The sequence below is a fragment of the Thamnophis sirtalis genome, unplaced genomic scaffold (genome assembly GCF_051295495.1).
Source record: "Thamnophis sirtalis isolate CommonGarterSnake01/CBP01778 unplaced genomic scaffold, rThaSir2_p1.2 scaffold_1, whole genome shotgun sequence".
NCBI lineage: Eukaryota > Metazoa > Chordata > Lepidosauria > Squamata > Natricidae > Thamnophis > Thamnophis sirtalis.
Window position 1 is genome coordinate 127,462,470 of NW_028261381.1, and position 14,760 is coordinate 127,477,229.

The following is a 14,760-nucleotide window of genomic DNA, read 5'->3' on the forward strand; positions in this document are numbered from 1 at the left end:
CGGGATATTCTTCGACCGGGTGAGGACAAAGTCCCCCTGCTAAACGGTACGCAGCAGGAGTTGGTTGTCCAGCGCCCGGGAGATAAGAGGCAAAGGGATCTTCCGAAGACCAGACTCAGACGATCGCTATCAGCCCACCCACTCCGTTCAAGGACCGAGGATGAAGAGAGCGAGAGAACGTTTCCATAGAAATAAGGAGCCTCTCCGAAGGGGGCGGGGCATTGAGGGCCAATCCACGACCAGAGAGGCGTGGCGGGGTAAGACAGGTGACTAACACCCCCCCCCCCGGTCGGACGGCAGAAGTCCCGTCTCCGGCGGGGCGGGGCATGGCATCACGTGCCAAGGGCAGTTCGGAAAAGTTTCGAAAGCGCCGAGCCAAGAGGGAGGCATGGAAGGGCCGCCTATAAAACGGGGATTAACAGGGGGGAGAAGCCAAAACAAGTCGGAGCTTTAGCATTCAGGAAGCCGTAGGAGCCTCTGGTGCAGACTCTCTCTTTTAGTCCGGGAGACAGAACTCAACCAGACGGGCCAATGGGGTGTCTAGAGAAGCCCGATATCGTGCAAGAGGCTAAGCCGGAGCTGGTGGAAGCGGAGGCTCCGAACGGGTCAATCCCGGCATTGGTGCCGGAGGTCCGCCTGACCTGGCGCCGGTGGGTGATCGTTGTCCTCTTCAGCTCCTACTCCTTCTGCAACGCCTTCCAGTGGATCCAGTACGGCAGCATCAACTTGATCTTTGCCGACTTTTACGGCGTGACCCATTTGGCTGTCGACTGGCTCTCCATGTGTTACATGGTCGTCTACATCCCGCTCCTGTTCCCGGTCGCCTGGCTCCTCGACCTGAAGGGGCTGAGGCTCATTGCCCTGGCTGGGTCCGCCCTCAACTGCTTAGGAGCTTGGGTGAAGACGGGGAGCGCGGAGCCCCATCTCTTCCCAGTCACCATCCTGGGCCAGGTCATCTGTTCCCTGGCGCAAGTCTTCATCCTGGGCATGCCGTCCCGCATCGCGTCCGTCTGGTTTGGGCCCCGAGAGATCTCGAGCGCCTGCTCCATCGCTGTCTTTGGCAACCAGGTAGGAAAAGGAAATAGCCGGCTAGTAGAGAGGGATGTGATAAAGGAAGAAGTGGCTTATCCTCAGGCAGAAAGAGAGAACCAAAAAGGCCTTGACACTCTCGTTCTCCCCCCCTCCCCCCTCTCTCCCCCCTCCCTCAAGAAAAGTTTGTAGTTTAAAAAAGTCAGACAAAAAGCACACACACACACACACACACACAGAGAAAAGGGGGGGAGAGAGCGCACTTTCTTTCAATATTGTAGATTTATGAGTGAAAGGTCTCCATAGGCAGAGGCACTGGATCAGGGAATTACAAGTATGCAAACTGGATTAGAATTTAAAGGAAAGCATCCAGACAAAGCCAAACCACCTGAGCCATGGGAGAGGGAGCTTTAAACTTAAGAAGAAGAATGTCTGTGAAAGCAGACCTTACAGGATGGAGAATAGGATTGGTGCTAAACTTCAAAAATGTATACTAGAAACTTTCTTGGATAACGACATCCCTTGATGATGATGACTGGTTAGAGCTTCTGTACCAGAGACAAATTCCTTGTATGTCTAATCACACTTGGCCAAATAAAGTTCAATTCAATTCATTTGTGTCTTCTTCACAAATTGTGTCTTCTTCACCATACCATATAGATGGTATGTGTTATGTAAGCCTTTCTACTTTCTGAGAGGGGAGGAAGGGTGGTGTGGTACCCTGTTTCCCTGCAAATAAGACTTCCCTGGATATTAAGCCCAATCGGGCTTTTGAACGCATGCACTAAAATAAGCCCTCCCCAAAAATATTGCAACAAAGCAGCAGCCATGAAGTGACCACACTCGCTTCCTCTTGCACCTCAAAAATAAAAGGACCTCCCCGAAAATAAGACCAAGTGCTTATTTCGGGAGTCAAAAATAAGACACTGTCTTCTTTTCAGGGAAACACGGTATAATGATTATGTTGGATTAGGAACAGGGAGACCTGGCTTAGTTTGTCCTCAACTCTGGAGCCTCCTTGAGTGACTTTGGGCCAAATAATCATTCTCAGCCCAATCTAACTTGCAAGGTTGCTATTGTTGGGAAAAACAGAAGGAGCAAGTGCCGAGGTGGCAAAATGGTTAGAGTGCAGTACTGGGGGCTACTTCTGCTGACTGGCGGCTGCCAGCAGTTCGGCAGTTCGAATCTCACCGGCTCAAGGTTGACTACTCAGGTTTCCATCCTTCTGAGGTGGGTAAAATGAGGACCCAGATTGTTGGGGGCAATATGCTGACTCTGTAAACCACTTAGGGCTATAAAAGCACTATGAAGCTATATAAGACTAAGTGCTATTGCTATTGCTACATATGCCCCCTTCAATTTTTGAAGGAAAGGTGGCATAGCAGTCTAATAAATAATTAAATGTGATCCAGACACCACATGAACTAGTGTAGGAAAACAAATGAACAAATAACCAAAGTGATATTGTTAACAATGGAAGTTTGGGATGAGGAGTCTTAAAGGTTATAGAAATGTTAATATTTTTAAAATTGTACTTCAGTAGTGTTTGACTTATTTAACTGACCTGATTTTACAAAATGTTTTGTAGCAGTTTTAAAGGAAAAGCAGAAGTTGTGAACTCATTTTCCACAATGGATATGTTTTTTTTTTGTTGGAAATCAAAAGTAAATGTCGGTTTCTGTCAAAAAAAGAAGATAAATTGTGACTATGGGATGCTGCAAAACATTGTAAATGTTTTGCTTGCCTAGTGCTCAATATGTGACCATATGGCCACGGCGGGGTGTGCGTGTTTCTGGTCATCGGAACTTTGAATCTGAGTTGTAAGTACCTTTTCGAGGATCTGTCATAACTTCAGAGTCACTAAGCTATTGGTCATAAGTTGAGAACTACCTGTATATCTACCAATATACTGTATTTTCTGAGTATATGTTATGGTTCAGTATTGTTTCCAAGTTTGGAAGCTAAAAGGACTGGGTGGATTCTGCTATTAGATCTGAAATAATGAGTGGTTTATCCTTCAGCTCATTCTCCAGCTGTTAGAGTAAAGAACATACACTCAGAATGACATTACATGCCATATACAGAAAGGATGACTTCCCAGATTTTTTTTTCTCACCAGGTTGATAATATACATTCTAAATCCTTTCTCTAAGGGTTTCATTTCAAAGTGAGTTTATATAGCTCTATAAATTGTACAAATCAAATAAAATGTATTAATAGATTAACCATGTTGCTAAAAAATTATCATTGAAGATGATTTCATAAACAAATTATGTTTGAGTGTGGAGCCTCTTTTATATTAGTGTTTGGCTGGGTGGAGACGCAGTGGCTCAGTGGCTAAGACTTTGAGCTTGTTGATCAGAAAGATCGGCAGTTCGAATCCCTAGTGCTGCGTAACAGAGTGAGCTCCTGTTACTTGTCCCAGCTTCTGCCAACCTAGCAGCTCGAAAGCATGTGAAAATGCAAGAAGAAAAATAGGGACCGCCTTTGGTGGGAAGGAAACAGCATTCCGTGCGCCTTTGGCATTTACTTGTGCCGGCCACATGACTACGGAGATGTCTTCGGACAGTGCTGGCTCTTCGGCTTTGAAACGGAGATGAGCATTGCCCCCTAGAGTTGGGAACGACCAGCACATATTTGAGAGGGGAACCTTTACCTTTATCTTGGCTGGGTGAGGAATGAAACTGTCAAGGCAGGAATCAGTGATTTCTTAGGCTATATTAAGCAGGCATCTCCCAGTCTGAATGCCATGAAAAGGAAGGGCTTATGTTGAAGATCAAAGAAATTAAATTATTGTAGACCAAATTATTCCAGAAAGCAATATAGAGTAAGAACTATTATTATTGTGTTTAGTTGAACATTTAACACATGATCATTTATTCTGATTTTATTGGTTTTATTTTATTTTTTTGTGGATATAAGCTACGGAGAGGTGATATATTTTGCAGCAGTATAGAAATATAATAAAGTAACGAACAGCTGGATTCTTTTTTTCTGTTTCCCCCAAAGAGGTCTAGGGAAACAATTTCCTTACACTTTAAAACTCCATATAAAGCCTAGTTACTGCTATGGTGGTAATTAATGTCTTCTCCAAGATAGTCCATCCATTTCATTCCCTTGCCACGGCTTCTACCATGCCCTTGAGACAGTAGTTTTGTTCTTTCATCAAGTGTTTTCGAACTATGACTTACTTTAATAATCTAATTTCTAATAGTTGCCCAGATTTATGCCATCCTTTTTAAAAAGTTCTGCTTCATCTATTGCATGTAAAGCTCTATCTTTTCTCTTTTCCTGGATAATAAAACAGAGATAACAGATGTGACCTTCAAATAATACTTTTGCTGCTATGTGATTTATCAACAAGATAATTAATCTGATCATTTCTCAATGACTTAAGTTTACTGATAATATTTTATTTATTTAAAACATTTATATGGCTTCCCATCCTCGACAAACTCTGGGTGGCTCCTAAGTGTCTACTAAGGTTCATGCTTTCCCTAACAGGTTACAGTCCGTACCTTCTGCCAAAGACTTTCTGGTTCCTTCAGTGATCAAGATCTCCTACAAGGCCCCTATTGACCATCAGGAGAAAGAGATCATTGGAAGGGAGGTGTTGAAGGAATAGACTTGATGAAGTGGGAACCTCTGTTCCCAGATTCAACCATTCTATTATGTCAACTTTGTTTGGATGCCTCCTAATTTCAAAATCAGGAAATGGACATTCATACTTCTGTTGACTTGGTAGGAAGAAAGGAAGTATAATACAAACAGTAAGGGGGGGACAATGGAGGGTAAGATATATGCGTACTAGAGTAGGCATATCTACTGAATATATAACTGTGTGCCCTTATTTTTGTCTGCAGTGAAGCCATTTCTGAATATAAGGCTAAATGTCTATATAGCAATGAGATTTATTATTGTATCTGGTCTGAATCTTGACAGTTTGAACTGTTATGTTTTGAAAGCCTACTAATACAATTACATACATAATGAGCAGAGGAACAATGGATGCTGACATCCCAGAAACATGCTGACACTGTGAGAATGTATAAGCTACTTAAGCAACTCTATATTGCAAAATTGTTTTTGTATTGAATATATTTATCTTTTGTTAGATCTTGTGGGACTGGTTAATTTACATGATATTTATCTTTCCATTTTTTTCATCCAAAGGTTATTCTACTTATGAAAAGTTGCTAATTGTTCTTTTTGGTAGAGAATACTTTTGTAGTAGTCAATGTCCAAAATAAAGTTATATCTACTAAAAGCTATTTTAGAAGTTTTTAGTAAGCTTATTTGTTCATATTAGAGTATTCTTAATTCTGTTTCTTAGCTGGCTGGTGAATTCTGAGATTTGAAGTTCACACAACTTAAAATTGCCAAGTTTGAAAATCATTGATCTAGGTGATATCCTTTAATGAAAAGTTTGTTATGGCTACAGTCATGGAGCTCTTTCTGCTGATTCTCTAGCTTTCTCTCTGATTCCTAGAAAGTCACATGCTTAAACTTTTCCAGTAACCTTCTCAGCAGATTACTGAGGCAGATGTACTCTTAGTGTATTAAGAGGAACTTAACCATTTGTGTATAGTATCATTGGGTTTTGTCAAATACTTTGGTTTAAACTGGTTATTGTGACCCAGTTTGTTTGATTTCATGATAACTTGCAGCCCAAAGTGGACTTTAGTGGTATGTTAACCAGATGCATAATCTACAAATGAAGCCTGAAGCTACTGTTGAATGGGGCTACTGTTGTAATGTTGCTCTTATTGATAAAATATGCCTTATTCAGAACATTCATTCATCCACCTGTATATTTTATTACATGTGTGTTCTTCTACACTCTATGTGTTCTTCTGATATATCTGGAAATGCCTGATAACTAAAATTCCTTTTTCTGAGCAGCTTATCTGAAAGCCACAGAAAAACCCTGGTTCTAAACACCTCATTTAAATTATGCTACTTCATACAAGAGCATTAGCAGAGGATTGTAGGGAAGGAATGAAGTTCAAAAGACATTGGTTGGTTAATAATAACAATAATAACAATAACAACAACAACAACCCAAAATAATATCATCATTGGTTGGTCTAAACATCTGGCTGACTGGGCAACCAACAAAATACTGTAGTAATATATTAAATTCATATCCGGCCCAATTTCTAAAGACTTTGAGAAGAATTATTATCATGGAACATTCCCTTATTTGAATTTAAAAAGGAAAGGTTTATATAGATACATAGATTATGTATTTTTTTCTCAGTAATTAAGGTTATTGTTTTATACTTGTACAAAATGGGTTGTGCTTTAATCCTTGCACAAAATGTGATTTACGTTTTAATGCTTGTATGTTTCTAGGAGTCACTGTTATGAGAGAATGCTATATAAATAAGGTTAATGAATAAATACATAAATCTTCATCTACGATAAGCAGATGAAGGCAGAGCAAACAATAGGTATTGGGTAATTGCCGCTTCCTTGTTTTGAAGTCAGGCATTGAGGGAGGCATTGAGAGAGGGAGTGAATTGAGGAAGGATTGCAAAAGCCTAAAAGTTTTGCATGGAGTTATAGAGATTAGAATCTTGAAATCCAAGTAGGTACACAGATCAAAAACAAATGAAAATGATTCTGCTCCTTTAGAGTGCAACTAAGTAGGATTCATGAAAATAATTCATAAAAATTATTTTGCCAGATTTGCAAAAGTTTAGAGCCATTTCAGTTTTATTGGACTTCAGATCCTAATCAGAACAATTTGGGAATGAGCAGCATGCAAATTTGGGGAACAAAATTCATAAATAACTGTCCATTCATAAACGGTGGACTGTACAAAGAGATAAATTTCACAATAACATGTGATACCATTCTGTAGAGTGGATAGCATTCTTTGGCATAGCCTTTCCCAGATTGGGAAAAACTGGTACGATCAAATGAATTATAACATTGTACTGTACAGGTAATCCTCAAATTATAACCACAATCGAGGCCAAAATTTCCATAGCTAAGCAAGATGGTTGTTAAATGAGTTTTACCCCCATTTTACAATCTTTCTTGTCACAGTTGTGAATCACTGCAGTTGTTAAGTTAGTAATAGGATTGTTAAATAAATCTGGCTTCCCCAATGATGTTGCTTGTCAGAGGGTTAAAAGGTTGTCAAAAGGTTATCACATGATCTAGTGGTGGGATTCAAAAATTTTTACTACCTGTTAAATGGGCATGGCTTGGTGGCATGGCAGGGGAAGGATACTGCAAAATCCCAATTTTCTCCTGAACAGCTGGGACTCGGGAGGCAGATAGTGGTTCTCCGAACTACTCAAAATTTCCACTACCAGTTCTCCAGAACTGGTCAGAACCTGCTGAATACCACTTTTGACATGATCCCTAGACACTGTGACCATCATAATACGTGCCAGTTGCAAAGCAGCTGTATTTTTAGCATGTGACCAAGGAAATGCTGAAATGGTCATAAGTATGAAAAATGGTAATAAGTCACTCTGCCATTGTAACTTCAAATGTTCACTAAATGAATGGTTGTAAGTTGAGGACTACCTGTAACTGCAAGGGGAGAACCAGTTTGATGTGGCCATTTAAGGTTCTAGGCTAAACTCTGGGAGATTCAGAGTTCTGGTCTGGTTTTAGGCATAAAGACAGATTGGCATTCTTGGACCACTCACTCTCAGACCTAGAAAAATGTAAGCAAATCACTTTTAAAATATTGCTAAGAAAAACACTTTTAAAATGTTGCCTAAACGGTTATTAGGAATCGAGACTGACTCAAAGATGCACATGCGCGCGCGCACACAAACAAACACACACACACACACACACACACACACACACACACACACACACACACTATATGCAAGGGACATTGCAAATTTGGGTACTGAGTCTTAATTGCTTCTAAAATTCTAGGATCAAAGAGGAGGGCAGATTGATTCCAAGCAAAAATATAGTTTCTGCAGAAATTACTAGGTTTGTAAAACTACTTGTAAGCTTGAATGGAAAGTAACAGCAAAGGCATAAACAATTTATCCCTGGATACAGTAGTGTCTTCAGAATTATTTTACTCGACTTTCAGATAAAATCTAGGTACGTATTTGAAGAACTAAGATAAACTTTACAGCAGCAAAATGCCAAGTTACATAGAGCAAGGACTCCTATCAGTTCTTGTAGATCCACATGCTTGATGGAGAAAAGGGAGGCATTAAAAGGACTTTGTTATGGCTGCGAGGTGAGAAGTCATCAGAATATTTTAGGTGTACAGTTTTTGCAGTTTAGCACAGCTGGGACCATCTCTCAGGAATTGAGTTGGCTTCTATCATTTGTATCCTCTACCCCTTGGTCTGATGATAATGTTCTCTTCTAGAATGGTCATTTGTGTAATTCTAAGAAAATAGGTTGCAAGTACATATTAAACTTAAAACAAATGAAAGTAGAGCAGCGAACTTGAAGTTCAGGCTGCCAATCAACACTTAATATTTGGGCAGTTCATCATCATTCTTCTCCGCTATGTTAACAGGCATATAGGTCATTTAACCCTATTTCCACAATGAGGAATTGATCATATTTCTACTTAAAATTATGTCAATCAATACATGCACATTTCTGTTTTCTCATAATCCTGTGATTGTGTACAATACTTGGTCTCTTCATACTTTGCTATCACTTAGGTGTCTTAACATAGAACTTTAATTATTTGGATTAATACTTGAACTCTCAAAACAGCTTCAGCAAGATTTCTGCATGTCAGGAATATTGGATTGTGTGTAAGTATTTCTGAGCTTCTGTTGGTTCTTTCCTTGTATAGCACAAAGGTGATTCTTTAAAACTTTTTTTTAATCTAGAACAGCATTTCTCTCTCCTTGTGGAATCTCTTCAGCTGCTGAAACTCATAAGAAGGGGGAAAATTAATGCATCACTTTGTGCATCTGAGCATTCCTGAGGGTGAAAATTTGACCTAAGTAATAACTAGTGAAGCAGTAATGCAGCTGTTATAGCAGAAAGGAGATTTATTTGCTGGAAATTGATCATAGGAATAAGCAAAGACTAGCATGTTGCTAAGGGACATGGTGGCTCAGTGGCTAAGACACTGAGCTTGTCTTGTGGCATTGCTTTGTCTGCTTTCATGTTGTATGTGTCTGATACTTGCTTATTCAGTTAATTAATTACTCAATGCCCAAGACAGTTGTCCGAAATTAAAAGCACCTAAAATTAAATTGTGGCTATTTATGCCACACATTGAATGCATAAATACCTTTCCAAATAATGCAGTGTGGCACATACTGTTTGTGGTTTCTGTCATGCCATTTTCTGGGACACTTCATGCCATGCCTTCTAATTCTTTGTTGTTTTACTTTCTCAGAAAGAATTAGTTACCAGCCTTTGATCATGGTGTATGCCAAGTTTTCTTAGTGCTGCATTTTTCTGAATAATTTTTACAGATGAAGCTTGAGATTTCCCTACTGATATTCCTATTGTGTATATGCGTGCACACAAACATGCTGATTTGGCTAGTTAAGCAACAACACCCATAGTTTGAACATTGCTAATACTGAGAATGATACTTTTCCGCCCTTCCTTTTATAGTGTGAAAAGCTCAGAAAGCTTTGCTGTTTGGTCCTAGGAAATATTAATGCCACCAGCTGTGATTTCCTCTGTTTTGTTGTGAAAGTTGTGTCTGTGAGGAGATCATCTTTATAATTGATTTGGCATAACAGCTGTTTTTGTAATACAAAAAACATTTTCCTGCACACAAGAAATTCTTAGAATTCCAATTATGTTTCCCCAGTCCCAAAAGATTAGGGAGTCATCTTCTAGAAGAGTTTTTCAACTTTATAAACTCCTAACATTTGTGGAGTTCAGCTCTCAGAATTCTGCAATTTGAAATCCATATATGTTACAAATGCCAAGGTTGAGAAACACTGTTTTAGATATTGCCTGGATTGGCTGTTGAGCTGATAGTTTTGGAAAGGATCCAGAATAGAGCGGGCCGTGATTCTTCAGTAAAGCAAGATACAGTCTATATAAGGAAGGAAACTATAAGGAAAATTAACTAAACACTATCTCAAGATGGTTCTGGTCAGACCCATATACTGTATATTGCAATGTCCACGTGGGAAAAATTAAGTTGTACTCTAATGCAATTATTTATGTTTTAAACAGAGCAAATACATAGTAAGAGAAATTAGACCGGGGTGTCAAATTTAAGGCCCCGGGGCTGGATCCGGTCCATGTGGTAGTTATATCTGGCCCACGGGTGGCCCGGGAAACAGCAAAGAACTGGCCCACAGTGCTCCTGCTAGGGAAAATGGGCTCCCAAGCTCTGTTTTCAGTTGCCACAGCCTCCTGCAACTCTCTGCCAGTGAAAATGGAGCCCTCCTGAGCTCTGTTTTCACTGGCAGAAGGTTGCAGGAGGCCGTGTCAACCGAAAATGGAGCTCGAAAGACCATTTTCCCTGGCAGAGCGCTCGGGCCACTGTCGGCATCCCTGACAGGAGTGACATGGAGCTGGCCATGTCCTCTGATCATGTCCCCCTGCCACCCCCAGGTCAAACACAACCCTGATGCTGCCCTCAATGAAATCGAGTTTAACACTCCTGAATTAGACAAAGCAGAGCTTGAGTTTGGAGTGGACCTGGCATTCTTCATTGTTATTTTGAAGCGCTAGTACTTAATATGTATTTTGGGGGTCTTTATTTAGGTTTTCCAAGGGCCCTAACTTGATATAATGTATAAAGTTCAATTTTTCAGTTGGCGTTCACTTTAATGAATAAAAAAGCAGTTTAATACTGAGAGAAGACTTTTATCTCATCAGTAAGGAGCCAGCATTCTTTTTGAATTATAATCCTGCCCTTGAGAGATTGCAGGACGCCAGCAAGAACTGTGTTTATTTCTTGCAAAAATAAATCATGGCCTTCTATTTTTCCAATGCCAAGTTGTTCAGCAATTTGGGAAGGAACTTAGTCCATTCAATTTTTATTCCTTTGAAAGACATGCCAGACTTACTTTAATCATTATTGGGCAAAATATTTCCTGGAGAACCTGTTCAGCCAATCTATATAGGAACTGAAAGAAAGTGGCTCCTTGTGTGAAAAAATTTGAATCACGATGAGGGTTCATCGTGATTCAAATTGGCTAAGGACCATACTAATGCTTTTTAATATATTTACAGTATAAAGAAAATAACCCTTAACATTATAGTACATATTCCTTTTCTTCGCCTTTCCCCCATTGTATTATACTGATCTTTATAATCTCACCAATTATAAAGAAAAATGATGAATATTATATTAATAGCATGAACATAATAAATGTTTATTACATAAGATAAAGGTAATACACATAAATGACGAAAAATAAAAGTCTTGAACAATGAAATAGAGTTAAGTGGCAAGCAGAGCAATGAAATAAGGCCATATCATTTAGCCTAGCTAGCAGAGATTTTATCAACCAGAATACCAATATATGGTTTTATTACTAGGTTGATAATATCTGTTTCAAGGACATATCTAGGATGATATAATCTGGGAAATCCAAGACCTGCCTAAATCTTGTTTTTCTTCTGTCTTATGATGAACAGAGAGCTATTTCTTTACTTCACTCTTTTTTCTTTCCTGCTTTTTTATCTTTCATTTTGCCTGTCAGTCCTTCCTGCCTTCCCTCCCCCTCCCTCCTTTCCTTCCTTTCCCCCTCCCTCCCTCCCTTGCTTTCTTCCCTCCTTTCCCTCCCTCCTTTCCCTCCTTTCTTTCCTCCCTCCCTTGCTTTCCTCCCTCCTTTCCCTCCCTCGCTCCTTTCCTTTCTTTCCTCCCTCCCTTCTTTCCTCCCTCCCTTGCTTTCCTCCCTCCTTTCCCTCCCCCGCTCCTTTCCTTTCTTTCCTCCCTCCCTTCTTTCCTCCCTCCCTCCCTTGCTTTCCTCCCTCCTTTTCTTCCTTCTTTCCTTTCTTCCTTTCCTCCCTCCCTCCCTTTCCTCCCTCCCTCCCTCCTTTCCTTTCTTCCCTCCTTCCTTCCTTTACCAGACAGAAAAACTCTCATTAATTCGACCCCCTTCCTTGACCATGCTTTCTTCTCTCCCCAGGACAATGTCAGCATTGTGGCCCTTCTTCCCTGGCAATGCCTTGCTTTCCTGCTGCCCTTCCTGGGAGCTGAGCAAATCTACAGTTGCATGGATTGTGGGGTGAAGAGGTGTCCATGGACAGTGCTGCTCATTTTCTAAGCTGCCTTTGGAAAGTAGCCTTGGGTATCTCAGAAAAGGCTTTGGAGGGCTGCATTTGGCCTACAAGCTGTGGCTTTGTGACTTCTGCTATAACAAGGTTTCGAATCTTGGCAAGTCTCCCGCATGTTGGCTGGAGAATTCTGGGAGTTGTAGTCCATTAATACTGAAATTGCCATGGTTAAGAAACACTGTACTATAAAGCCTTTGGCTGCTTTCAAAAGCAATACTTCTGCAATTTTCAAAACAGGGCGTAAATCAGACAGAATGAAAGTGGGACAACAGTGAACGAGAAACGTAGTTTTTAATTTATTTTTAAATAATGTTTAGCTTCATGTCTCAAAATCCCTCTGCTGACAGTACTGCATTCACAAAATACTTCTCCCAAATGCTTTTGAAGCGTTGAATCAATTTTCTGCCAACAGAAACAGCTACATTGGAATCCGTTTCTGATCTAGGTGAAAGTGAATGAAACATTGACTATCATGTTGCAGAAGACTGCAGTGTTAAACTATCAGAAACCTCAAATGGAAATATTTATGAGAAAAAGCTAGAAAGCTTGGGACTTCAGTTTTGAAGAAAGGCAACTGTGGGGGACATGATTGAAATATATAAAAGCATGAAGAAAGTTGGAAAATCCCCCCCCTTCTTTTCAGATATTAGGACCAGAGATCATCCAGTAAAGCTAATTAGATTTTGAACAGATGAAAGAAAGCATTCCTTTACTTAGCATAGAATTCATACATGAAATTGTATGATGAAACAGTACTTATATCTAAAGGAAATTGGATTAATGTAGGGAAAACAGTTTTATCAAGGGATGCTGGCTTGAAGATGCAGTATTTTCTCTGGATTGAGGCTGGGATGTCTCCAAATACCATTTTGGCAGTGGAACAGTGGTAGGAGATATATGTGGGTGGGTGTCTCCTGCTTGCAAGCACTCTGAGGCATCTGGATGGCAAATGTCAGAAGCGACACTGGACTAAGATGAGCCTCTGTAAGAACAAATAGGGCTGTCATTCTTAGGATATGAATATATATTGACATTACAAAGAACATAACCTAGGTGTCATTTTTTTCCTTTGGTGTGCAAGGGGGAAAGCCTTGGAAACTAAGAGAAGATCTTCCATCATAACTGAATAGTTAAATAGATAAACTGAAACTTTATCTATTTCTCTTCTATAAATAGAAACAAGAAGATTCTCTTTCTACTGCTAGCTTTTGTGTGTCCTTATAACTTCCCATTTTGAGTGTGCAAACAGGAAGAGGCCTACAGACAGAATGGGTAACGTTACATTATGACCCTTAAGGATCATTACAGAACGCAGTCTGAAGCAGAACACAAATATATCAGTGCATCACCAAATTCCTTTCCCTGGTTGCATTTGCTGAGACACTTCTTGTAGTTACCTGCTACTTACAGGAATCTTTTGAAAAGTGAATGTATTAAGCAGTTTGCAGTTTCCTTTTCGCATTGAAAGGATTACAGTATATAGACAATATATTGAAATTGGCTTTTCTCTTACAATATAATATCTTAGATATGTTTTGCATGAGATGTACATTTTTAATCTCTCTCTCTCTAACCATATACATATACTGTGTGTGTATGTGTATGTGTATGTGTGTATGTATATACCCTCTCCCCATGTATACAGTCCTGCCAGCAGAGAAGGTCTACCGAGAATCCCATCAGTTATTAAACTCTGATTATTGGGATCTAGAACAGCCTTCTCTTCTGTAGCATCTTTTTTTGGGTTCATCCTACCCTCCAAGGTGATATCTGTGTCCATCCTCCTTCCCTTCTTTTAGAGCCTGAAGACCTACCTCTGCTGGTTGGCTGGGGAACCCAATGGGGTAGAACCACACTGGTGGTGGCTACTAGATTGATAGCAAATGCCACCCCCCCTCCTCGTTCCCTGCTTTCCTCTCACCCATCTTTTATCCTATTATTTTGTGCTCATTGTTTTCTTTTTCATGGTTTATTGTATTGTTCCATTACTTTGCTACTGTTATATTTGCACATCTTTTCATTTCCATTTTTTTATTGTTATGAGCTACTTAGAATAGTCCCATGGAGAGATAGGTGACATAAATTGAATGATTAATAATAATGTAAGACCATTAAACCTCCACATCTGCTTGATAGGGGGATTAAATATGCCAAATCCAATATAAACATCTGGCTGACTATGCAAAAAAAATCATCATAATATAAATGGTGAATTTGATTCTTTTTAGGTTGTACTTCTCATTTCTATGATGAGCTTCAGGATATGGGATAATAAAGGAATCTAGAGCAGTGTCTGGCAAATGAAGACCTCCAATGAACATTGTGGGAGTTAATGATTTATAGGCTTAGTTGGTATTCTTGATTCTACCATGGAGACACGTTTGTTTCCAAAAAGCTACCGTAAATGTGACACAAAGTTCATTTCAGAATTTGAATTTGTATTCCAAAGCCAGAAGATGGGAGTAACTTGGTACCTGTGAACTTTTCTCATTACTCTTTCCTCATATGTTTCTA

General features: G+C 39.8%; 1 protein-coding gene across 2 annotated transcripts in view; it reads left to right on the plus strand.

Moving 5' to 3' along the window:
* The first annotated feature begins 362 nt into the window (after positions 1-362).
* The window catches only part of FLVCR2 (FLVCR choline and putative heme transporter 2), a 50,394-nt gene continuing 35,996 nt past the window's right edge, over positions 363-14,760 (plus strand). For both annotated transcript variants that reach the window (XM_014061547.2, XM_014061548.2), the window contains exon 1: positions 363-1,068. In XM_014061547.2, the coding sequence (XP_013917022.2) occupies positions 532-1,068 (537 nt within the window). In that variant the 5' untranslated portion in view covers positions 363-531. The remainder of the gene's footprint in view (positions 1,069-14,760) is intronic.